The 25,365-nt window shown below is 40.2% G+C and overlaps 5 protein-coding genes across 5 annotated transcripts; 3 read left to right on the top strand and 2 right to left on the bottom strand.

Annotated features, from left to right (window-relative positions):
- Nucleotides 1-5,589: 5,589 nt before the first annotated feature.
- Nucleotides 5,590-6,076, bottom strand: LOC147826244 (histone H3). Its single transcript, XM_087181848.1, has one exon. It carries the CDS (start codon nucleotides 6,025-6,027, stop codon nucleotides 5,617-5,619), a length of 411 nt encoding a protein of 136 aa, XP_087037974.1. The 5' UTR covers nucleotides 6,028-6,076; the 3' UTR covers nucleotides 5,590-5,616.
- A 100-nt stretch (nucleotides 6,077-6,176) lies between these two features.
- Nucleotides 6,177-7,321, bottom strand: LOC147826243 (histone H2A type 1-like). The gene has a single exon (XM_087181849.1). The coding sequence runs from the start codon at nucleotides 7,204-7,206 to the stop codon at nucleotides 6,814-6,816; it is 393 nt and encodes a 130-aa protein (XP_087037975.1). The 5' UTR covers nucleotides 7,207-7,321; the 3' UTR covers nucleotides 6,177-6,813.
- A 157-nt stretch (nucleotides 7,322-7,478) lies between these two features.
- Nucleotides 7,479-17,328, top strand: LOC101708761 (histone H2A type 1-J). The gene is made up of 3 exons (XM_004847566.4): nucleotides 7,479-7,643; nucleotides 16,464-16,468; nucleotides 16,863-17,328. The coding sequence occupies exons 1-3, from the start codon at nucleotides 7,547-7,549 to the stop codon at nucleotides 17,259-17,261; spliced, it is 501 nt and encodes a 166-aa protein (XP_004847623.2). The 5' UTR covers nucleotides 7,479-7,546; the 3' UTR covers nucleotides 17,262-17,328.
- Nucleotides 17,329-17,787: 459 nt separating this feature from the next.
- On the top strand, nucleotides 17,788-18,546 carry LOC110349752 (histone H3). The gene has a single exon (XM_087181847.1). It carries the CDS (start codon nucleotides 18,086-18,088, stop codon nucleotides 18,494-18,496), a length of 411 nt encoding a protein of 136 aa, XP_087037973.1. The 5' UTR covers nucleotides 17,788-18,085; the 3' UTR covers nucleotides 18,497-18,546.
- A 3,751-nt stretch (nucleotides 18,547-22,297) lies between these two features.
- Nucleotides 22,298-22,722, top strand: LOC110343840 (histone H4). Its single transcript, XM_021260505.2, has one exon. It carries the CDS (start codon nucleotides 22,349-22,351, stop codon nucleotides 22,658-22,660), a length of 312 nt encoding a protein of 103 aa, XP_021116164.1. The 5' UTR covers nucleotides 22,298-22,348; the 3' UTR covers nucleotides 22,661-22,722.
- The last annotated feature ends 2,643 nt before the right edge of the window (nucleotides 22,723-25,365 follow it).

Genomic DNA, 25,365 nt, shown 5'->3' with positions numbered 1-25,365 from the left:
CCTTGCTGCCTCTTTTCCTACTTCATCTTTGTTGCTGTTGGGAATGGCCAACATATATGTTAAATTCCTTGAGGGCCATTTCATAAAGCACACATTAATGCTACTTAGTTATTGAAGAGGTTCCTGCAAATGAATTAGTTGTAGAACAGTTCTGTCTGTTGCCAGAAAGATGAGCATGAAAGCAAGCCACATATGTAGTTTAAAACTTCCTAAAAGCAATGTATACAAGGAAAAAAGAAGTAGGTCAATCTGTTTTAATTGTATGCTTTATTTACCTCCATATAGCTAAAATATTATCAGCCACCATAAAATGAATATAAAAGTATTTGTGAGATATCCTGCATTTTTTTTTTTTTATACTAAGTCTTTGCAGTCTGCCATGCGTTTTTGTTTTTTGGTATTGGGATCAAACTCTGGTCTTTGCGCTTGCAGGGTAGGTGGCAGAACCACTGAGCTAAATCCCCAGCCCCTCCATGTGTTTTTATGTGATACATCTCAGTTCTAGGAGCCCATGGCCAGCGTTCAGCCATTTGTGGCTTAAAGAGACAAAGTGGACAGTGCAGCTCTAGAATGCCCTCTGGTGTCATCTTGGCCTTTTCTGGTCTCAACTTAGTTTCAACTAACAGTATTTTCTAATATATACCATCGTCTGTGTACTAAAATTTTGAAGGCAGAATATCTGACCTTAAACAATAGATTGATCCAGAAGTCATGGGCCAATTTTAGCCAATCAATAATTTTGCATTCAGAAACTGGAATTGAATTTTAGAAACAGATGACCTGATGTCTGGGCCTGGGGGTGGCTTTTCTTATACCACAAACAAGAAACCAAGACACCCGCTGGGCGGGAAGAGTAGAACAGAACAGAACTGCAGGGACAGGAATGGGTGAGAGATGTATGGAGCCATACTGCCTGGCTTCTTGTCATCTCAGTTCCTGAGTCTCTGAACCATCTGAATGCCTGCCACTGAGCCACCTTCCTTAGCTCAGGTTGAATCAAATTGCAGCAACAGGAGAACTATAACAATGGAAAGGTTGCTTGGGAGGCAAGGAATGATGTGTTTGGGGCAAGTGAGTAGGAAGTATATGGACAAAGCTAATGGAAAGTTAGACTTATTTTAGTAAGGATTGTTTATGAAGGCTCGTCTCAGTACCACCTCCCTATCTGCACTGCTAAGAGTTGCTCTTTTCCTCTAGAGAATATCTCATTCTGGAAACTTAATGCTGCCTTTACAAGGTGTAATTTATGCCCTACTTTTAGTTAGGTGAGAGGAAAACAGAATTCTCCTGTCGATGTTAAATTGCCCTCAGCTCAAAATAATTTTTATGTCAATATAGCATGTTTAATGGTAACATTTTGATTCCCTTCAAAATTTATGATATGTATTATTAATATTATCATTTCAACTTTTTGTCTAGGTTTATAAATAAATATTGACAAATAGCGATATTATATTCATATAATTCCCCAAGCACTGGTGTTTAGCAAAAAAAAATCAATGACTTTTTCAAAAACTAACTTGCTGACTGACTCAACCATGAAAATTTAAGAAATTGTCCAGGTAGATAGAAGTGTGAGTAACAGAAATTACATCTACTTGTAATACATTAATGCACATTTTCATATGTAGTGATCTAATGACTGAAAAAATAAATACCCTGTTACTTCCCTAGATAAAATTTCAAGCATGGGCTATGTACACCTGAGGGCAAGGTAGACAGTGTCTGTGCTTGAAATCCATGCCAGAGGTGAACTTGCTCCCTGTTGAAAGGATTGCATCATTTCAGAAAACAGTATTAAGTGGCAGCAACACCCCTGAGAACTAGCAATTTCTTTTTTTTTCATTTTGTTTTGAGACAGAGTCTCACTATGTAGTGGAGGGTGATTTTGGACTTAGTAAGTAGCTCAGGCTGGCCTTGAACTTTCAGTGATCCTCCTGCCTCATCCTCCCCAGTGAGTACTGGGATAATAGTTGTGCACCACCATCCCCAGCTAAGAACTAGTAATTTCTTAGTATTTATTTACATAAAGCACATCAAGTGCTGTTGCTGATTGCATTTGTTTTGAACACATTCTTATTGCTGCACTTTGAGGTAGGTGCCATTATTACTCCCACTTTTAGAATTGAAGAACTGAGGCTTTGTTACAGGTGACTGGCTGGAGACCAGACCAGTGAGTTCAGAAAATGTTGAGTGTAATTCTGTTTCTATTTCCATGATACCAGGGTCAGGGCCTGGTGGTGGCCTTTGTCACTTTCAGCATGAGGAAGCTGAACAAAAGGCTTAACTTTCAAATTCCATTTCAATGTCTTATTTACAGCTTCTGGTCTGTGAGCATTGCAGACACCTACAAGTGCCTCAGAAATTTGAAAGGCACATATTTAACATCTTCTAGTGCCGTATTAAAGTAAAAACAAAGAACTACAATTATTTTAATATGTTCATGAGTATTATTTCAATAAGTAGTGTAAAAATATTAATATTTTTTGTGTGCTAAGTCTTTGAAATCTGGTAAGCATTTTATATTTAAAGCACATCTCAATTTGGATTAGCCGCATTCCAAGTGCTTCATAGCCACATATGACGAGTGGCTGCTACCAACACAGCTCTTAAACTAATGGTAAAAACACAAATACAGAGTTCACTCACACACACACACACACACACACAGACACATATGCACATTTCAGGAAAAGAAAAATAGTATGATTTTTTTCAATAGATAGTGTTACCCTCGTATGGGTAGACATCCTAGAGGATGTCTTATATCACAGAAAACCCACTACACTGCTGGCCCTTAGAGAAGAAATTGAAAATACATGTGCAGCAATATCAATGACCAAGCTAACCCAAGTAGCAGTTTGCCACACTACTGCTAATGTCTGGAAGCTAATGGCCACCACTTTGACCACCTCTTGTAATTGTATTTTGTATTAATTTCATGATGTCTCAATAAACTTAGTATTAAAATATTTTTTCAAGTTTTCCTTTTTGTGAAGTGTGTATACATTTTTTTTTGGTGGACTCTGTACTTGCTCTGGGGCAGACTCTAGATGTTTTCAAGGAAACAATAATTCTGTCCTGGTCCTAAAATGTAGCCTAAGGCCTGATGTCCCTTTGAAGTGATACTATTACTATACGTACTGAATTCGTGGTCTCACAAGGCCCAGGAATAAAGTCATGAACCTAAAGGAGGAAATTAGGAGAGTTTTTGTTGGAAATAATAAGAATAGCTCCTGGATTTCCAGGAGAAGTCTCAAGCCTGTAGCTGCATAGCTTCTTGATAGAGAGCTAATTATAGCTAAGCAGAGCACAGGAACTGCTCCACTGTTTCGTGGCCACCTATCATATGTGACTCTGGAGTTAAAATGATCAGTTGGAACTGAGACTCTCTAACCCAGCTTTTCAACAAGCAGGGTTTAAAGGAAACTGGGATTTTAGAGAGAAATCCTAGTTATTTGGCATTTAAAATTTCTCAGAACTCAGTAGCTAAACAGGGAGTGGCTGCACCTCCCTTTAGTAGGGAGGGGGCTGCATTCCGTGATGCCTGAGGAAGTTCATTGAAAAAAATTTAAAAATTCTATTAATAGTACTTTTGCAGTACATAATGTTTACATTCCTTGTGGGAAGAAGGTACATGTACATAACACATTTTAATTCCTTTTTTCATCCCCTTTCCCTTCCCCTTTTCCTTCATCCATCACCTTACTTTATTTATTTATTTTTGTACATGTTTGCAGTACATAATGTTTATTTACATTCATTGCATTTTAAATTTGTCAAATTTCAGGAGCTTAGTGGGGAGTAGCTGCATCTTCCTTTAGCAGGAAGGGGGCTACATTTCGTATTGCCTGAGGAAGTTCATTCTTGATCCAAAGTCCTACTTTACTATCCTTATTTTAATTCTTATCAATATGGCTGGCCACCCAACTTTTCTCTCAGGCTTTTCCCCTAGCTAGCTGTCTTACTCATAAACTAATTAAATAAACTATTTGCTACAACACTACCCACTTCAACTCACACCAGATCTCTGACCAGCTGACTCTGGTGACAGAATGTAGCCCAGGCCAGGCTAACCACAGCCCCTCCACATCTACCCTGCGGTAGCCCTGTTTCTGAAACAATTACCTTTGAGGAAGAAACTATATCTGATAATTCGCTTTGGGGTAAATTTATTAATCAGAAAATATTAAGGGTGTGGGCTTGATGAAACTGCCTGGCTAGTAGTGAGAATTTGAGCAATTTATTGAAATCTCTTAGGCTAAAGTTCCTCTGTAAATTGAGAGGCAGAGAGCCTTGTAACTAGCCAGGCACTTCATGTAGCACTTGATCCATAGGCAGCCTCTAGGAAGCTGTTGTCATTTCCTTCCATGAAAACCTCTGTAAAAGAGGATGATATTCAGTACTGAATGGATCTATAAAACTTTCCAAACTGACCTTAGCACTGAACATGTTACGTTTAAATTGCTTACAGTTGCCTTTAAATCCACAATACCCCCCCCCCCCCCCGCCCCCATCCTTCTGAGAATGGTACCATTATCCAAAGTGTCCTAACTTGGAGGCCTGGAAGTCACCTACAACTTGGTGAATCTCATCTTAGGGTACTTCTGTGGAGGTATATACCACGCAATGTCAGAGACAGGCCCTATATAACTTGAAAATGACAAGGAGCAGAGGCAGATTTACTCTGAAGCTAAAACAAAGTAAAATGTCAAGTCTGTCCCACTTCTAAGGCCTAGGGTGGGCTCTAGGCTTGTACTTAATTTGTCTCAAATTTTTGCTGTGTTTTGCTTTCGGTTTAAATAGGGGATATTTTAGTCGAATTTTCCCAAATTTGAAAACAATGCTAAATAAAAACATAAAACTTGACATTACCAATTTGTTTTCAAGCAGAAACTCTTCAAAGTTATGAAAAATAAATTATGAATTAACTACCTGAAGACTAATTCTCTTCCCAAGTTACAGAGATTAAAAAGTAATTTTTTTCTGAAGATAGTCAAAAGTATAGAAACAGCATTATAATGCTATAGTAGTCAATAAAAATGCTTTCTAAATTTAGCGTTGACTTTAAAAAAAAATTTTTTTGGAATTACATTTTCCCGTTATATTCAGTGTATTTATAATTTTCTATTTTAGTTGAGCATCATGATGCAAACCTGTAATTCCAGAACTGGGGAGGCTGAAGCAGGAGGATCATTGAGTTCCAGGCAAGCCTGGGTACTGAGCTCAACTCCAGCCTGGACTACACACACAAGTCACTCTGCCTCCCTCCCCCTCAAAAAATAATAAAAACCCAATCCAAACACCAGTTTAGTTTTGTAGTTTTTAAATTGCCACACTCGAAAGGTGTTAGGCTCAAGAAGTTTTTAAAAAGAGTAGCTATTTTAATTTTAATGAGCTTGGGAAAATATTTGGATAGTGATTGATAAGCAAATAATGTCCCTACAAGTCCAGAAATCCCACCATCTAGCAGGTATTTTTAGCATGTTACGCTATTCTGAACGAAAATTTAAAAGATGGTCGATCTCAGATTAACAACTTTAGTGCAACGTTTTACAGCTGCTTTTGAAATATTGTGGGTGGCTCTTAAAAGAGCCTTTTCAATTGCAGATTGGTTTATGCCCTCTCCCCGCGAATGCGCCGGGCGAGCTGGATGTCCTTGGGCATGATGGTGACTCGCTTGGCGTGGATGGCGCACAGGTTGGTGTCCTCGAACAGCCCCACCAGGTAGGCCTCGGACGCCTCCTGCAACGCCATGACTGCAGAGCTCTGGAAGCGCAGGTCGGTCTTGAAGTCTTGCGCGATCTCACGCACCAGGCGCTGGAATGGCAGCTTGCGGATCAGCAGCTCGGTGGACTTCTGGTAGCGACGGATCTCGCGCAGGGCTACGGTGCCGGGACGGTAACGGTGGGGCTTCTTCACGCCGCCGGTAGCCGGAGCGCTCTTGCGAGCAGCTTTGGTGGCCAGCTGCTTGCGCGGGGCCTTGCCACCGGTGGACTTGCGAGCGGTTTGCTTAGTACGAGCCATCTGGACCAAAAGGCACAGTAACCGAAAGTACGAAGGTCAGTGCAAGTTGTCCTTAAATAGACTTAGGAGCACTCTGATTGGCCTTAAATTTTTCAAAAGTCCGGCGCGACAAAATCATTGGCTGAAAGGTGACCTGTGTAATTGGTTAGTTGAAAGAGAATCTGATTGGCCAGATGGCTTCAACGCCATTTTAATTGTTTGAAAAACAAATTCTGGAACTCTATTAGTGTATCCTGTCACCAAATGACATGTGCACTAGGAACCATTTTAGTATCCTATTTGTATGTGATTGCTGATTAAGTCTGAATGAGATGTGAGGTTGTAAATTAACACACCAGTTACCAGTACCGCTGACAACCAACTTTTCAAGATATTTTTGCTATATTTTTGTCTAAATTCATTTTGGGAAACGCGCTACTTCCCCAAACATTAAGTTCCCCATCCCAACTGCCATTCCCGCTCATTTTTCCAAGTATCTTTAGTTTGGAATGATCCGGTAAACCTTAAAGTGACTAGTGAAAGCGTTTAAAAAGCCCTAGTCCTCGGCTGGGAATTTAGCTCAGTGGCACTGCGCCTGCCTTTCAAACCCGTGGTCCTGAGTTCAATCCCCGGTTAACCCCCCCCCCCCCAGGGGGGGAAAAAAGCCTGAGTCCTTACTATAATTGTAAAAAAAAAAAAAACCCACACCAGGTTTCAGGATAGGATAAAAGCTATTAGCTTTTTTGGTGAAAAGAAAAGAACCTTTAGATACAAATGAGACTTTAGACTTTTGCTGTGTCATGGTTTTCACTTTCCCTTGGCCTTGTGGTGGCTCTCGATCTTCTTGGGGAGCAGCACGGCCTGGATGTTGGGCAGCACGCCGCCCTGTGCGATCGTCACCTTGCCCAGCAGCTTGTTGAGCTCCTCGTCGTTGCGGATGGCCAGCTGCAGATGGCGCGGGATGATGCGCGTCTTCTTGTTGTCGCGCGCCGCGTTGCCCGCCAGCTCCAGGATCTCAGCCGTCAGGTACTCCAGCACGGCCGCCAGGTACACTGGGGCGCCGGCGCCCACGCGCTCGGCGTAGTTGCCCTTGCGGAGCAGGCGGTGCACGCGGCCCAGGGGGAACTGCAGCCCGGCGCGGGAGGAGCGCGTCTTGGCCTTGGCGCGAGCCTTGCCGCCCTGCTTGCCGCGTCCAGACATTGCTAAATGATACAAAAACAAAGGAAATTAAAAGAAAAACCTGAAGAAAGACTCTTAGAGTTACTGCGGGCTGCGCTACTAAACCACTTCATTGGTGAAAAAGGCTGTTTTTTTGTCCAGTAGAAAAAGAGAATGTGAGTCCTTTATTTACATTAGGCCCTCCCCTTTAGTTAAAAAAAAAAAAAAAGAATGTCTCTTTTTTTATCCAATCAGTAGTGACGAATCTCAAATCCTTATTTGCATTACGGGGCTATAAATAAAAGGCTTCAAACCTTTTCCTCCTAGTCTCTGTTGTGTTCTTTGTGAGTGAGGTCAGTTCTTCCCGCTCTTAGTTGCAGCAATGCCAGAGCCTTCTAAGTCGGCTCCCGCCCCAAAGAAGGGCTCCAAGAAGGCTATCACTAAGGCGCAGAAAAAGGACGGTAAGAAACGCAAGCGCAGTCGCAAAGAGAGCTATTCCATTTATGTGTACAAGGTGCTCAAGCAGGTCCACCCCGACACCGGCATCTCGTCCAAGGCCATGGGTATCATGAACTCCTTCGTCAACGACATCTTCGAGCGCATCGCCGGCGAGGCGTCGCGCCTGGCGCATTATAATAAGCGCTCGACCATCACGTCGCGAGAGATCCAGACGGCCGTGCGGCTGCTGCTGCCAGGCGAGCTGGCCAAGCACGCCGTGTCTGAGGGCACCAAGGCCGTCACCAAATACACCAGCTCCAAGTAAGTGCCATTGTCGGCACTTCTTAAATCAACGGCTCTTTTCAGAGCCACTCACTTTGTTCAAAGAGAGCTGTAACTCTCACTTATACCTAATGACACCCAAGACGTAAATCGCAACTTTTAAGTCTTAGGTCTATGTCTTTCAAAAGTTTACAGGTTCTTTTTCAATTACTTGGACACGCCCAGGACTCCCCTACCTAATCCAGCGCGCTTCTGATAAGACTTGAAAGTACTTTATTGGGCCTGGAATCCGTTAGCGAATTTCAAAGGAAGAGCTTCCTTGGTTTGGGGAAGGGAGTTCCGGAGTGAGGGTAGGAAATGTAGGGAAGTTTTGCTTCTAGAGCTTTGGCTAGCTATGCAAATTCTGTACTGGACCATAGAACATAAGTGAGTAGAACTGCTTTTCCTGAGGACCTCAGTGGAGTATACCTGCAGTTCTCTGAAGAATAGAGATTATCGATTTCGCGTTATGGTTGTTTACTGACGCTGACGATTACACCGAAACCATGCAAAGTTTTCTCGCATCACAGAAATCGTGGGCCGCTTTCTGCTTGGTACTGAAGGCTAGAATGGAACGAGTGTTGTCTGGACTTCAGAGGCGGACAAAGGGTTTGAATTTCGCGCCTTTCTGAGTCTTGCGCCACTTAATGGGGAGGGAAACGGGTTTCTTCTACAAGCCTTCTCAAGAATCCGAGACTCCATGAATAATTGCTAGAAAACCGGGAAGAGCACTGGGTGAGTCAGTAGGAGCTTGTCTGGGTCTAGCGCAGAGGGAGGAGAAAAATGGTGTGTGAGTGAGGTGGTGATGGAAAGGGCTTCCTATGAAAATGAAATAGTTCCAATAAGCCTGTGAGCACCTTATGCAGTCACATTCAGCAACGCGGTTAAAGAAAACTCGAAAGTGGATTAAAAAATTAAAAAGATTAAAAAATTTTCTGGATGGCACACAATATGTTAATAAACCACTGTGTAAGAATAGTTTCAGTGTACACAGTGCTGCTGTGAAAGGCTTGGTTTAAAAATCAATGTCCTGAATTGTAAAACTCCCCTCCTCTAAGGATAAAGAAGGCCAGGCTGCAGTCTGACACATTGTTGGTCTTCCTCTGGGTGAAAATCTTAATAGTAGTATTGTTTCTTAACATTTTTGATGTGATCTGTTGAAGTAGGGATTATTTTCTCTCCAGGTTGTCTTTCATGGCTGTTTTGCTTGCCTGCTCCTTTCTTCTTTTTGTAATAAAGTAACAAGAATATTTGATGTTTACTAAAATTGTACCTTTGACAGGCACACACCAAGACTCAGGCCTCCTAAGATCAAAGCTTGGCCTTTCTGTCATCTATACTGATATTCAATAAGTGCATGAAGTGGTTTTTTTTCCCCCGCTCTCAAATAATGGTTGTTTTCTGGGGAGTGGTGAGAAGTCAGAAATATTTGTAAATCTTCCAGTCCATCCTCATGAGGCATCACCTTTAGACACAGTCCTTCGGGGGGCAATCCCAGGAGCCTGAGTGAAACTACAAGGTTTTATACACTTCCTTCCATAATAAACTCCCACATTTTCTCCATAGCTGCCGTCTCTGTTACTATAAAAGAGAGAAAACCCAAGTATAATGTTCTCGGTTCTCCTTCAGGTGAGGGAAACATTTCCTTCTATCCAACAAAGAAGATGAATAGTAAAAAGATGAATAGGAAGAGCTGAATTTGTAAAGGGACTTGTATTTGGCTGAGCTCTGGATGACTGAAACTAAAAGGAGCGGTCTTGAGAAAATTTTTAGAGATTAAAAGAATTTGGAAAAGAAAAGGCCTACAAAGATATAGATGACAGAAGGTCCAGGGACTACTTATGATTTGGGAAAGAACATAGTCAGGAGTTGAGAACCGTCCTGGACCTCGTTCATGTAAGTGGGAAGGCACAGACTTCTCAGTTCTGTCTTTGGCATCTCTCAGCAATGTTCATATGTTTTTCCTGTCTTCATTTCCATTAAGTAATATACATGTTTAAATAAGGTTGTTTTATAAAAAGTTTCAGGAAAAATAATGACCTCCTTATTGCTTAAAAATAACCAACGTGAGTAGTAATTTCAAATACATACTGATGGGTTTCAGGACAAGTACCCCAAATAAGACACCATGATATTTGAGACGATAGTAGAAGAGTGCTTCTCTTCTGACAGAGGGTATAAAGGAATTCTCTAATCTTCTCTTGAAGCAGGTACCCTCCAAATAACTGAAGTAAGGAGCTTGAAGACATAGGGCCCTAACAATGAATAAACAGGTCTTTCTACGTCCCATGTTGTGTCACCACTGGATCATAATCCTTTGTCGATCACACTTCATAGCTATCCAGTTCTTCACCAAATTTAACTTAAGCATGCATGTATTTCCTTGGATATTTGTCTCTGAAGTCTACATTGTTATATAAATGTTATGTTAAGTACATTTGTGTGCTTGTCTTTGATTTGTCTGATAGGAGCTTCAGCCATAAACCTTGTGATGAGTGAAGAAAAAATACATTTTTTCTCCCCTAAAAATTAAAAATCAACTGTAATTCCACCATCCAGGACATTTTGGTAAGGAATCTTTCAAAAATGTTACTATATAAACCATAAATGAAGATATAAATATATTACAAATGAAGATATATAAATAAATGAAGATATATAAATAGTAAGTGAATGAGAGACAAGTTTTGCTTTTTATTATCTTTAAAATTTAAATAAAGAATTTAACTTTCATAATAGTACTTCATTGTAGGGGTACATAATTGGCTTTTTTGACTTTCCATTTTTTAGAGTTATAAAATGTGTTACCATGACAATACTTTTTGATGCTTCGGTACATACTTAGGAGATTGCTTTAAGGGAAATAACAGAGGTGGCTTTTATAGATCAAGCAAAATCTATACAATATTTTAAAACGTATCTCCAAGTTGCTATCCTGAAACTTTGTGTACACTCACCAGAGAATGCTGACTTCTATAAATATTCTTAAACAATGAGTATTGTCAGTCTTTTAAACCTTTCCAAATGAGAGACATGATAGTTAAATCTTATTTTTATTTTCACTTTGAAACCAATCATTTGAGACTATGCATTTAGATAGTGACCCTTCTTCTATTATTTGATTGCTCGTGCCTCTTTGTTTCCCTGTTGGAATAGTGTTGTATTTATGGTCTTTTACAGAGATGGTTTCCATGTGTTAATAGCTTACGTTATTGATACAGGAGAAATACAACTCCCGACCTATTAGATGTCAAATGTGCTGAATTTGTGGTCTCACAACATCAAGGAATGAAATTCCTAACCAAAAGACAAAGTTAGGAGAGTTTTACTGGAAATAAGGAAAAGGAGACTAGCTCTTGGATTTTCACGAGGGGTCCTGAGTAGGTGGGCACCGAGGCCTTTTCTCGGGTAATTTATACAACAAAATGACAACATGGGTATAATGTGGGTCTAACTACAATCAACCTATAAGATTATAAGTATAGCTGCTTAGGTAATATTGATCCAATGGGAAACAAATCACATAGCAAGGGTACATGGAAAGAACAAAGGCATTTTGGGGAAGTAGAGTATGGGCCTGATGTTCTGTCACTCACCTAAGTGATTGATGCCAACCTGGGCCCACTGGACCTGGTAGTGCTAGTTACAGGGTAATCTCAAGTTGCTGTTGACATTTCAGGCCTGGCTATAGCATCTCCATCCTAAGGCCTGGCTCTCGTCGTCAGTTCACCTCCAGCCACAATTCTGATGTCTATATATTTTTGTGCTAACTTCCTTGAGTGCCCAATCCTCTACACGGAGAATTTCTATCTAACTTCGCTGCCTATAATACTGTCATTATAAGTTACATTTTTAGGTTATTAACAGGTACCAATTCATTTAATCTTCACAAAATCTCAGTGAGGTATGAATAATATTCTTGTTTTACAGATTAAAAAAATGATATAACCACTTGAGTTCTATATACTTGATAATTTTTTGCTTAGTTTTTCTTTGAACAGCTGAGAGGGATGTTGAATTCTGTCTATAGTTGTGGTTTCTTTTATTTCTCTTTTCAATTTTTTTTTTTTTTACTTGGGTCCTTGTGCTTGAGCAGCAGGCAACGAAACCACTGAGCTAAATCCCCGGCCCTCTCTTTTCAATTTTATCGGCTTTTGTATACTTGTTTTGCAGTTCTGTTCTTTGGTACATCCTTAGACTTGCTTGTTTTTCTAATTGGTGTGGTCCTTTTATCATTATGTACTGTCCCTCTTAGTCCCTGCTCATTTTCTATACTCTGAAGTCTTCTTATCTGATACTAATATATATAGATACTCTTGCTTCCTTTTGGTTAACTTTGCAAGACTTGTCTTTTTGAATCTTTACTTTTAACCTATATTTTTAGTTATATTTGGAATGAAATTTTTCTAGACAGTTTATAGCTGGAATGCACATTTTTAATGCACTTGGATAATCTGTTTTTGAATTGGTATACTTATACCATTTTCACTTAGCACAACTATTAATACCATAGGGTTTAAAGTTGTGAACGATAGCACAGTATATCACTGTGGCATAGATTATTTTGAGTTAAAGGAAACTGAGAAGCAGATACAAGACAAGCTCTCTGCTCTCTCCCTAAGCAGAACATAAATTTACAAACATGTCCCTCCTCCTCTCTCTATCAGGAAGGACAAAAGTTAATTACTGGGAGACTTTAGACTTCTCAAGCAAGAGAAGGCACCAGAGGCATCTGCAATGTCCCTTTTGTTCTGTTAGTGTTAAGCCATCTGCTTACCATAATCTGTCACTTCTAGAGACTTGGTCTTTTTCTTATCTCGTCAGGATTTTATATTTTACTGCTCTTTGTCCAATATGCTGCTCAAATGTTCCTCTTCATCTGCTCCTTTGGGTGTTCATTTCTTAAAGGAGGCTCTCATATCATATAAAATATGAAATAAATGTTTTCCCTCTTGTCAATGTAGCTTTTGTTATAGAGGCCACAGCTATGAAGAAAGGAAAAGGCCAAAATGTTCTCCCCACCCCCAGGATTTGCCACGTTATTTTTGTTTTATAGTGTTTTTTGTTTTCTAATGTTCTCTGTTATTCATTTCTCTACTTCCAGCTTTCCTGTAGATTGCATAAATTTTTAAATTTCAATTTATATACAATACCCTCTTCTATAACGATCTTAAATACTTCCTTTGCATACATACATTAATAACCACATCAGAGGATGTTATCAACTTTGCTCTAAATGTAATTTTAAAAATTTAAGGAGATTGCATGTACCCATAAGTTAGCATTTTCTTTTTCTTTTCTTCCCTCCTATGATTGTTGTCAGAGTCTTCGGCAGCCAGAAGTTGGCTTCTGGGGATCTTAACAGTTCAGATCTGGCCAGAGGCTATCAGGAAAGTTTAATTAAGAGCAACAGAGACATGCAGGTGAAGCAGAAAAGGAGTTCATTTTGGTTTGGCCAGACTGGGAAGACAGCTGGTGTAGAAAACCCTCTTCCTGTTTGGATAACAGCTTCAAGATATAGAGGAAGGACGGGAGCAGGGAGCCAGGAGTATGCTTGAGCATAGCAGTCTCAGCCAGGCTGTGGTCTACTTGCAGGTCTGGTTCTGTGAGGTCTGGTCGGAGCTGCTGGTGCCATGTTTTGGGGGGCAGTTTACCTTCCCAGCATGAGATGATGGCCTGCTGGAAGCTGGGAAGAAGAAACGACTTAAAAATAACAAGTTAGAGAAATGAAATTAAGTCAGGACATTGGGTCCTCCATTCAATCTCCCAATTAAAAAAGCCCTGTTATGCTGGATATGGTGATGCACACCTGCAATTCCAGCACTTGGGAGGGTGAGGCAAGAGGTTTGCCACGAATTTGAGACCAGCCTGGGCTACATAGGGAGTTCAAGGCCAGCCTAAACCGCATAGTGAGACCCTGTCTTAAAACCAAACCAAACCAAACCAAGAAACAAACAAAAATACTGTTACTTGATGTTCCTAAAATCTCCTTCTTTTTCAAGAACTTCTTGTTGTCATTAGACTATGAACAGGTACACTAACAATAAGTTCTATTTTTCATTCATCTGTGAATGTCTTTATTTCCCTTAATTTCTCAGAGATAAAAAATTCACAGTTGATGGTTCCAATTCTTTTCTTTAGCCCATGAAAAATGTTGTGGCACTGTCTATTCCTTACATAGTTTCTGGTGCAAAATCTGAAATCAGAATTGACTTTTCCCTTATAGATAAAGTTTTGTTTTCCCTTTTTGCTGCCTTCAAGCTATTTGCTTTGGGGGTTGGATACGTAGTTTAGTGGCAGAGAATTTGCATAGCATGCACTGTTTTCTTTGTCTTTAGTGTCTATAAGTTTCATTAATGTGTGTGTTTGCATAAGCTTCTTTAGGTTTATTTTATTTGAAGGCCGTTTGGCTTCTTGAAATCTATTGTCAAATTTATGAAAATTTCAATAATCATTCTTCAAATACCTCTTCTCTACATCATCCTCTCTTAAAATTGAATTTGAACTTCATGAGTTTAGGTATTTTGGTATAGTCTAGGATATATGAGATAAAGAGAAAACCCAGGAGCATAACATTGAATTGTTCCTCAGACATTCAGGTTCACAGCCAATCTACCCCCTCTCCACCTATCATGTCCTGTGGTTTTCTTACATATAATTTTGGCCTTGTATGTTTCTTTCTTTCTTTTTTTCTGAGATAGGGTCTCATTATGCAGCTAAGGCTGGCCTTGAACTCACTGTGTGCAAAGGCTTGCCTCTAACTCATGGTGATCCTCCTGCCTCAGCCTCCCAAGTGCTGGCATTAGAGCTATGTACCACCATTCCTGGCAGTGATTTTTAACTGTGTTTATCAGAAGGATTACAGAGAAATGTGGCCTACTCTTTTTCGATTCCAGAAACCCACAAATTTTTATGCTTTTGAAATGATTATATTCGTTGCTTCAATGTGATAACATAGGAGAGTAGATCTCTAGTTTCTATTTTCGAGCTAACTTCTTTTTATATTCAATGGGTACAGTCTCTCCTCTCTCTCTCTCTCTCTCTCTCTAACAGTGGCTTTTGAAGTACTGGATGTATCTTAACTGGCTTAGAACTTCAGTTAGATAAATGCAATTTACAGATCTGGAAAACATCAGTTAGAGCTTTCTTTGAAGATTTGTTACCATCGATAACCTGTTTCAAAGAAGGGACACATATCTTCTGTTTTAACCAGTGTCCTAAAAGTATACAAATGGCCCTCAGCAAATTATCAAGAAATTAAAAGTATTTTTGCTTCCAGTTCTTGTACTGTCCAATGATGACAGAGTCTACTATTGAACAAATACACTGAAAACTAGGCTCTGTCAAAAGCTTTTCCTTTCCCATTGTGAAATAAATTGTAAAATCTATGTTGTGACCACTTCATAAGGTTAGCTCCCATTGTATATACACACATACCACATCTACAACATTGTTGGGGGCTCCACTGTCCAGTAGTAATAAATATAACTTACAGTTTTCTAGTAGTTATATTACCATAATATGATCAATAAAAAGAATTACGAGTAATACATTTTACATCTTTTAAATACTATTTTTCATACTTATAAGATAACTTAATTTGGATGAACCCTGTTTCAGGTTCTTAACAGCTACGTGGGACTAGTGGTCAGTGTTTTGAAGTGCTGTGTTTCAAGATCAGACACTTGTATCCTTGGAATTACAGTGTTGTATGAAAGCAGAATCTCCTTCTTTCTTTACTCATCCTGGCCTTCACCCTTTCCCTACCTCAGGGAAGTTTCACTACCATCTCTGGAGTCCTGTGGTTCTCTCTGTTTCCTTGCCACACTAGATTTTCAGGCCTTGCTTTTAAATTCCACATGCCTGACATATAGGTAGTGGCTGAGCTATTTAGGGACCCTCTTGGCATTGTGCTGGAACAAAGGCTGAGACAACAAAATAACCCCCTCCAAGCACAATGGCATTTGGTTTGCAGCATGATGTTTTATTTCTGTATACTTGTGCTCTGTTTAAAAGACCCATCGTGTGACACTGATAAAACCAGGGAGTCAGAATATTTGCATGAAATGAGCAATTATTTCCAATACATAAAGCTGTATAAGCCTTCTAGGTTTACTTGTTCTCAGACAACTAAAATTACTAATTTGGGAGGCCACATTTGGGTAATACAGTATCAGTTTCCCACTAGCTCTGCTGTAGACAACATCTCTTGACATGTGGGTTATGGCAAGTACTATTACAGAGCCCAAATGAGTAATAATAGAGAAAAAACTTTGCCTCTACATAATGAAACCTCAGTACTGAAAAGAATAATTTACTGATTTTGAGGTACTTGCTGACAGGATGTCAAGTTATTGTACAAGTAGCAGATGCCATGTGCTTATTGATTTGCTTGACTCAAAATAATATGGATAATGGAAGACATTTTTCCCATCCATGACTCAATATACTATAGATTCTTGATGTGACTGGATTTATTCATTTTCTCCCACTTTTCCATTGTGACATTTAAAGAGGGAAAACAACGCTCGACAGAGAAGTATGTGTTAAATGTTGTCTACTCAGAAATTATCCTATTTATTTCCAAAACCCTAGCTGCAATCTTGAAAAGGACCAGTGGCCAAAAGTCAATGAACATATATACTCCCGCTCTGTTTAAGAAGTTCTGAGACTATCAAACTGATCTAGTTATTGGTATTCAAGGAGAGTATCATCAAGCTAAACATCGGTGATTGGGTAAAACACAAACCTCACGTCAGAGGGAAGGAATATATGCAAATGAAGGATGCAAATTACAATTTTTTATTGGTTACTTTGCGTTAGCCAATGGGAGAATAGCATACAGCCTACCTCCACTCACTATAAATACTTCTCATACCACAGGTCTCAGTGGTAGTCCTTTTGCACTTTCCTACGGAAGCGTGTTCTCTTCTGTGAAGATAGTGATGTCTGGACGCGGCAAGCAGGGCGGCAAGGCTCGCGCCAAGGCCAAGACGCGCTCCTCCCGCGCCGGGCTGCAGTTCCCCGTGGGCCGCGTGCATCGCCTGCTCCGCAAGGGCAACTACGCCGAGCGCGTGGGCGCCGGCGCCCCAGTGTACCTGGCGGCCGTGCTGGAGTACCTGACGGCTGAGATCCTGGAGCTGGCGGGCAACGCGGCGCGCGACAACAAGAAGACGCGCATCATCCCGCGCCACCTGCAGCTGGCCATCCGCAACGACGAGGAGCTCAACAAGCTGCTGGGCAAGGTGACGATCGCACAGGGTGGCGTGCTGCCTAACATCCAGGCCGTGCTGCTCCCTAAGAAGACCGAGAGCCACCACAAGACTAAAGGCAAATGAGTTGGCACTGTATTTTTTACGAGCGACAAAAATCACGCTAATAACAGGCTCTTTTCAGAGCCACCCACTATACTAAACTAGCTGTTACACTTGTTATACTTGAACCTTCAGCATGAGATAAAAAGGAGTTTTACTTGTAGTACAGCAGTCCAATTCCATTTGGATCTGAAGGATTTTAAGTTGTGTGGGAGGAGATGGCAGGAAAACATTACTGTGCAGTTCACTATGACGCACAAAAAAGGAGCACTGCGTTTTAAGTCATTACTAGGTTAAAATGTCAAGGAGCCTCCATATTTCACCTGTTCTAAAGTTTAAAGAGACATATTTGCTTAAGTAAATTAATCAAACCTTAACACTTTACACTTAGGAGCAATTTTTCCAAAATATTTTCCCAGTTTCTGACAATACCCTACCTAAAAAAAATTAAAATGTGCCCCAAAAGCAGGTTGATTTCCCCAGTCGCCACAACATATCCTTGCTTTCAGTCATAATCTATTGGAGGTTTATATGTTCCTTTGTGTGCTTTCCTTATTTTAATTTCTAGAGGTCACAATCTTGCTGGGCTGGGTTTTTGTTCACAGTTGCTATAGAAACAAAAGAATGTAATGACGTCAAAGTAGCGACAGTGAAAAGTAGGTTGTTGTTTTGGTTCACCAAACTCAATGCAGCTCTCAATTCGGGGACATAGCAAGAAGACGGACCAATCAGAGAAAAGCGCGCAAAATTTTGTATGGTTTTGGGTCCAATCATTGATAGTCTGCTTCTATAAAAGCAGGGTGGCTCTTGTTTCCTGTAGTCTTTGAAGACATTTCTGGTGAAGCCATATGGCTCGTACGAAGCAAACCGCTCGAAAGTCCACCGGCGGCAAGGCCCCGCGCAAGCAGCTTGCCACCAAGGCTGCTCGCAAGAGCGCGCCGGCCACTGGCGGCGTAAAGAAACCGCACCGCTACCGACCCGGCACCGTGGCGCTGCGCGAGATCCGCCGCTACCAGAAGTCTACCGAGCTGCTGATCCGCAAGCTGCCGTTCCAGCGCCTGGTGCGCGAGATCGCGCAAGACTTCAAGACCGACCTGCGCTTCCAGAGCTCTGCAGTCATGGCGCTGCAGGAGGCGTCCGAGGCCTACCTGGTGGGGTTGTTCGAGGACACCAACCTGTGCGCCATCCACGCCAAGCGAGTCACCATCATGCCCAAGGACATCCAGCTCGCCCGCCGTATCCGTGGGGAGAGAGCATAAATTAAGTGTTAAGACTCTAAAACCCAAAGGCTCTTTTAAGAGCCACCCAATTATTTCAAGGAAAATAGCTGTAACCATATAAACGGAATCTGGAAATAGTGAAACTCAGTAGCAAACAGTCTTTGTCTAATTTTATTTTGTTAAAAGTAGGTGGGCGTTTCCCGAGTAGCTTGATATCCTTCATACTGGGTATAGTGGCTTTGTGTGCAATATTAATGATTAGGTTTTGCTGACTGATTGCCTTGTGTCTAATAACCTTCCTGTGCAACAAAAGTAGTTTGTGCCTGTAAAATGGGAGTTTACAATTTTAGAGTGATTACTTTTTTTGCTTTGCTTTCCAGAATTTTGTGACTAAACACTGGAGTAAAAGTGATTTGGAGGGCACTAGTTTATATCTTTGAGAAGAAAAATAAGCTGACTTCTGCTTAACTTTTACAGTGTATTTCTTTTGACATTTTTGAAGTTTAGAACAAGTAAACATTGCTGAAACTTGAGACCCACCAATTCTTTTCCCCCGAGGTTTTAAGGCCTCTTTTCTACAACTCAGTTGTTCATTTGTGTACTGTGCAATGCAATGGTTGTACCCTTGCAAATGTGCACCATTACAAAACACTAAAGTATAGTTTGTATAGATTTACGTGTGTGTTGGGGTTTTAATAAAGCAACTTTTGGTTTATGAAATAGTATTTGTATATTTTAAGTGGTGAAAATAAAAGTTCGTGTGTATGTGTGAGTGTGTGAGTGTGTAGAATTTTTCTAGACTAGAACAAGCAACTGCTTGGCAGACAACTGTCATCCATAGGTGTCAGAATTGGTTACTTGTCCTATCCAAAGTGCCTGCGTTCCAGCTCTAGGCCCCTGCTGAAGGGCCGTATTTCAGTATTCTGGTTATAGCCATGCTGGATCTGTTATACAGTGTTTGACACACACTCTCTGCCAAAAAAAAGTGCTTTAGGTACAGGTTCTGAAGGGAGTATTGCCAAAGTTCTCAATATGTCCCAGGGTCAGCTGTACAGGAGCAGTGTCTACTGCTACTCAGCCTGGCTACTTTTGCTTGTGGACTTGATTTTTCCTTTTGGGCAAGTGCAAAACACAGATTCTCCTTTCAGTTTTCATTTACTTGGAGTCTTCAACAATATAGAACAATGTAAGTAAATAAATAAAATTTTAGCACCACTAGAATTCACGACTCTGCTAGAATCATCATAGGAAGATTAGAAGTTGGCCAGAAATAGTATCATTTGGTGGTACTTTGTTTAGGTTTAAATCTCATCCACGCTACCTACTTTATCATCTAAGACAAATAAATTTGTCCATCAGAAAAATGGAGGTAATATTTAGAAGATTGTAATGAAGACATGAGTCTATTTTGCAGACATCAAGAATTACAGAAATATTAATTATTCTCAGCTGTATATTATTTATACCCTAGGATTAAAAAAATTTTGACATGACCTAAATTTTAGATTCTGAACTTTTCATTTGGTCTTAGTTTCATAGATTCTGCTTTAATCTATGTTTAGAAATTAATCTGTCTAGAAATAAAATTTCTGTATACTTTTATAAATCAAGGTATGGAAAAACAATCCACATTTATGAAAACAACTCAATGAGCATTTTTCATGAAGAGCATTGCCAGTATTTTATCATTGCATGAGGCACCTGTTACTTTGTATTAGGATAGTGATTAAGGTGGGCTGGAGAGAAAGACGGACAGACATGCTACTCCCAAATTGCCACTAATATAAAAGGATTATTTTAAGCTAAAGACACTTCAAATATAGTGATGCAAAGAGTGCATTCTTATAGGCCTTTTTCTTTTTAAAAAGAAAAATATTTCCTTGTGAAAGATGTCCTCATTTTACTAGGAGAAAAGAAATATTCTTCAGGAGGGTGTAATCAAAGAGTTTGTACAAACAGCAGGAAGTCATAACTGAGAGAATTTTCTTAAGATACTGCCTTTCTTCAGCTTCTTCACATAGTTTATTTTAAAATTGCCTCTATTCAACTTAGTATAAAAACAATTAGGTCTTGCCATTTATTTAGGACTTAGTTTCACGAAGGCTACCCTGTCCATAAAAATATGACATACATTTGTATTCCTTATTTTTATTTATTTATTTATTTTTAAAACAGTGTCTTGCTATGTAGCCCAGGCTGGGTTTGAACTCATAGCAATCCTGCCCCGGCCACCTGGGACTACAGGCATGTGCTACCACGCCCAGCTGCTTATATGCTTTTAATCTGTTTTATGAGAAATCAATTCTCATGTTAGCTCCAGACCCTAATAGGATAGAGGTAAAGTCTTACCTTATATGTGTTAAATGTTGGTTGTTCAAGGGCTTAGGTAAAACACAGTTTTTCTTTTCCAGAAAGTAATCACAAAGTAATACTATACCACAAACTGATGTATATTCCTGGAGTCTCAAACCAGTTTTGATCAGAGAATTGTGTGAAAAGAACAAAATTCTCAGAGAAGGGAAATAACTCAAATTCTATGTGATTGTTCAGATTTAAAAATTTAGTATTAGCCCATGCAATTTTTCAAATAGTAAATGGCTTATTAATTAACAAGTGTTAGGGATCTATAACACAACATTGAAATTCCATATGCAGATTTGGAAATCTGAACTTCATTCCAGGTTTGGCTGGGAGAATGCTGGAAAGAAGCATCAGAATACTGTGGGGAAGAGAACAAAGAAATATTTTTGGACAATCATTTTAAATATGTCACATATAAAGCAAATTGTCAGCATCTCGTGCTTTACTATATACTGTTATTTTTAAAAACCCTCACAAGTGTATACATATTTGCTGCTAGTGACCCTATGCAGCAAGTAAAAATTCTAAAAGGAAGTGAAAGCAGTATCCCAATTCTAAGTGCACGTTAAAAGTAACAGCTAAAAATAGCCATATTTATATCGCACCCCTTTGTTTTCTCTAACATTTTGTTTACGTTCAGCTAAACCAAATTCTCACAGAAGGGCAATAGTGTAATTACTACCTTGGTGTTAGAAATATAAAAAAGTCATGGCATAGTTCCAAGGTCACAATTGTCTCTTCAATGAGAAAGTCAGATGTGTAAGGGTGGCAAAACTTCACCATCCTATTGGGGTTCAAATTGGACCCGGAAATTAAAAGAATAGGACAACCACAAAAAGGCATAGAACTGTATTTAATACGTGTTATGTAGCACAGGAACCCTATTATAGTAACGGTGACCTAGAGGATAGGGAGGCACTTACATGCTGAATTGGATCAATAACTGCAAACAAAATGTGACAAGGTAAAGGGCCTTGGAAATGAGGAAGAAGGGTGGTTTACACAACGAGGTTCATTTGCATAGAATTCTCTCGGTCTCTATTCCTGTCCTTTATAAAAAGAATGTTGCTTGTTTGCCCTCCTCCCCAGTATAGGGAAAACATCAATCACATGGGAATTTCAACTTCAGCTTCCATGAAACAGCAGTGACCTTTCTATATGTTTTTAATCTGTCTACATCACCAATACACCAGAATGGTATATTTCTCCCTCCTTCATGTGCTTTGTCATTAATACTGAAGCCCTTAGTAAAATTCTTTGGCGATGATAAAACTACAAGTTCAAACAGCAGTGTAGTCAACGTGAGGGGGGAAAAAAAATCAGTAACTAAAGCCAGAAAGTATTTACCGTGTTTGCTCTCACAGGCCTCAGGTCACAGCCCAGAGAAGGGCGGAGCTAAGGGGATGGCGCCAGCACCTCCAGCGCCCCTCCTGGTTGTAGTTCTCAATTAGGTCCGACAGCATTTTATATCTACCCAGGTTACACTGGAGCATTTCACTCGTTCCAACCACTGTCTGCGGAGAGTTCGCCATGTCTGGACGCGGCAAGGGAGGCAAAGGCCTTGGTAAAGGCGGCGCCAAGCGCCACCGCAAGGTGCTACGCGACAACATCCAGGGCATCACCAAGCCCGCCATCCGCCGCCTGGCCCGCCGCGGCGGCGTCAAGCGCATTTCCGGCCTTATCTACGAGGAGACGCGCGGAGTGCTGAAGGTCTTCCTGGAGAACGTGATCCGCGACGCTGTCACCTACACGGAGCACGCCAAGCGCAAGACCGTCACGGCCATGGACGTGGTCTATGCGCTCAAGCGCCAGGGACGCACGCTCTACGGCTTCGGTGGCTGAACTATTTAAATTTCTTTCGCTATTTCCCCAAAGGCCCTTTTCAGGGCCGACCACTTTCTCCTCAAAAGAGCCTTGTTTTACTGTCTGAGTCCAGGTTACGGTCAGGGTGCTCTTAAGCCACGCTTCCCTAGTGCGTGACTCTTACCTTTGCCCAAGAAATAAGAATGCGGGCCTAGTCACCCTTACAGTGGGGGTGCCCAGTCCCCGCTATGTGCACCTAGGAGGTTGAGTTCCAATGCCGTGTGAACTACCCCATGCCTGGTGTTCTGGGAAGCTGTCTTTTAGCTAGAAAATAGCTCGGACCTCAGAAACGTGGGGTATAAATCCGTGTATTAAATGGCAGTTGGAAAATACTGGGTAGGATTTGTGCTGAACATTTAGAATGTTCCATGGAGTGTACATAAGTACTATATGTCACCTAAAATTGAAGTGTATTGGGAGACAGGTTGTAGGTAAGTACAATTCTATTATATGTAAGGTACTTTGGCACTTGCGGTGTCACAGATACAATGTAGGATGGCAGTGAATAGTTCAGTTGGAAAGCTAAGAACTTCACAATTTAGTGTAGCATTGTTAGTAAATGAGCAGAAAAAGTATTAGAAGTAGGTAAATAATGACGATTCCCAAAGTGTAATATCATATAGTCCTACTAAAATGAAAATTATACTCCGTGATAAATACATGGAGTTTTTTATATTTTGGCATGGTTCTGGGCGATTTATTGTTATCGGCAGTGAAGTCCAGTTTCATTACTTATTTGTTCTGTGTTTAGTGAAATAGTTTATATTACAGCTATTCCATGCTAGTTTGTAGCAAGGCCAAAGCCTATGGTGGCAGTCCAGTGCAGCTATTTCTCATCCCAGTGTTTTTTTTTTTTTAAACAAAGTGCCCTTAACCACATCTCTATATTCTATAAATTTGCTTCCACCCACTTCCACCTTCATAAAAAAATTAAAAATACTGGTTACCATATAAATCATTTGTGACCTTCCCCTAATGGCCAGACACATTCAATTGCCTAATGTATCTACTCGAATATCTAATAAGCATACCAGACTTGTCTAAAAGTTACTTTGACATATAAATCCAAATCTTTTTTTTTTCGTTATTCTCCATTTCAGTAAATGGAACTCCATTCTTCCAGCAAGTAGGCTAGAAATCTTGCAGTCCTGTTTCATCCAATTTTCTCACTATTCCATCGTATCCTGTTAGCTCTGCACCCCAAATCCACTTCCAGTCCTTCTGCTCCTGCTTCTCTCGGGGAAGCCAATCATCTTTTGTCTAGATGGCTGCAATGACCTCTAATCTTTTTGTTTTCCCCTTTATGCCACCCTCCTAGTTTCTTCTCGATCTAGCAGTAAGAGTATTCCTGACTTCATGAAAGATATTCATGTCTTTCTTCTGCTCAGAATATTTCCAGTGATTTCCACTGTCTTCATAATACTCCAAGTGCTAGGGTCCTTTATTACAGCTCAATAATAGGGTGATCAATCATTCGAATCTGCCGAAGTCCTAGTGGTTTCTCAGGACTTTCAGTGAGTGCTAAAAACTGGAAAGTCCCAGCCAAACAGGGAGGAATTGGTGAACCTACCTAGGTCCTACTAGATCTGGCTTCTGGCTTTTCCTTTGACCTCATTTTCTATTGCATTATTATTTGCTGATCTTGCTATTTTTTGAATGGAATGAAACATCAGAGTCAGAATTTTAATGCATTTTTCTGTCTGGAAATGTTTTATAATGGATATCTGCTTCATTTCTTTCAGGATTCAGCTCAAATATACAGCTCACTAAAGAGACTGCCTCTGACCATATTTTGTAAAATAATACACCGTTTTACTCACTTTTGTAAATAGCACACATATGTGCTATTTTATCTATAACAATATATTCTTAAATTTTATTTTGTTTACAATTCTGTCTTCCTCAACTAGAATGTTATTCTTTAAGAGTGAGAACTTTTGTTTCTGAAGTTTCAGTAGCACACAGAAGAGTGCTAAAATCTAATACGTAGTCTATGGGAGTTTATCAAATGCATATATGTATGATTTTTTAAACAAGTCTCCAAGGCTGCCTCCTCTAGGCCTACAAGAGTGTTACCACAACTGATTTTGCACTCAGCATGGCAGTTTCTCTTTAGGTTTAAGGGCTGGAGCAGGGATTGCAAATCAAGCAAGAATTGCATGAAAGCTTTGAAGAAGGCTTAGAGGTTTCTACTCATGGTGGCGGTAGGTATGACTAAAATGACTATGGTGCTGTCAGCACTGGTCTGAAATACTGTAAAAACATCAGTTACAGAATGATGGAAGCCAGTGGTGACTGCATACCTCACATACAGGAGATCTGTGTCTGCCAGTCTGCATTGACTCAGGTTATGAGGAATTCTCAGGGAATTCTCATTTGCTCACTGGCACATTGCACAAGCAATTAAATATTTCTTAAAAGAACATCAGCTAAAAAGGATAGAAAATTACAATATTTCCTGCTAGGCCCATTTCTGCTAGTCTGACTCCAGAAATGTTGAAATTATCTAGGATGTAGCTCTGAATTCCATTGTCAGTTTTAAATTAAACCAAACGATACTTTCATCATTCCCCAACAAATTTTAAATGACCACTGTCAGGTGGAAAATGATCTTCGAATCAAGGAGAGACACCCACGCAAAAGCAAGCATACTGAGGCTAAAATCAGTCGCTTATAAAAAAATG

This window comes from Heterocephalus glaber, unplaced genomic scaffold, assembly GCF_053883595.1.
Source record: "Heterocephalus glaber isolate CG9 unplaced genomic scaffold, H.glaber_assembly_v1.0 deba00001472, whole genome shotgun sequence".
NCBI lineage: Eukaryota > Metazoa > Chordata > Mammalia > Rodentia > Bathyergidae > Heterocephalus > Heterocephalus glaber.
Note: the sequence above shows the minus strand (reverse complement) of the source record. Positions and strands in the feature narration are given on the sequence as shown.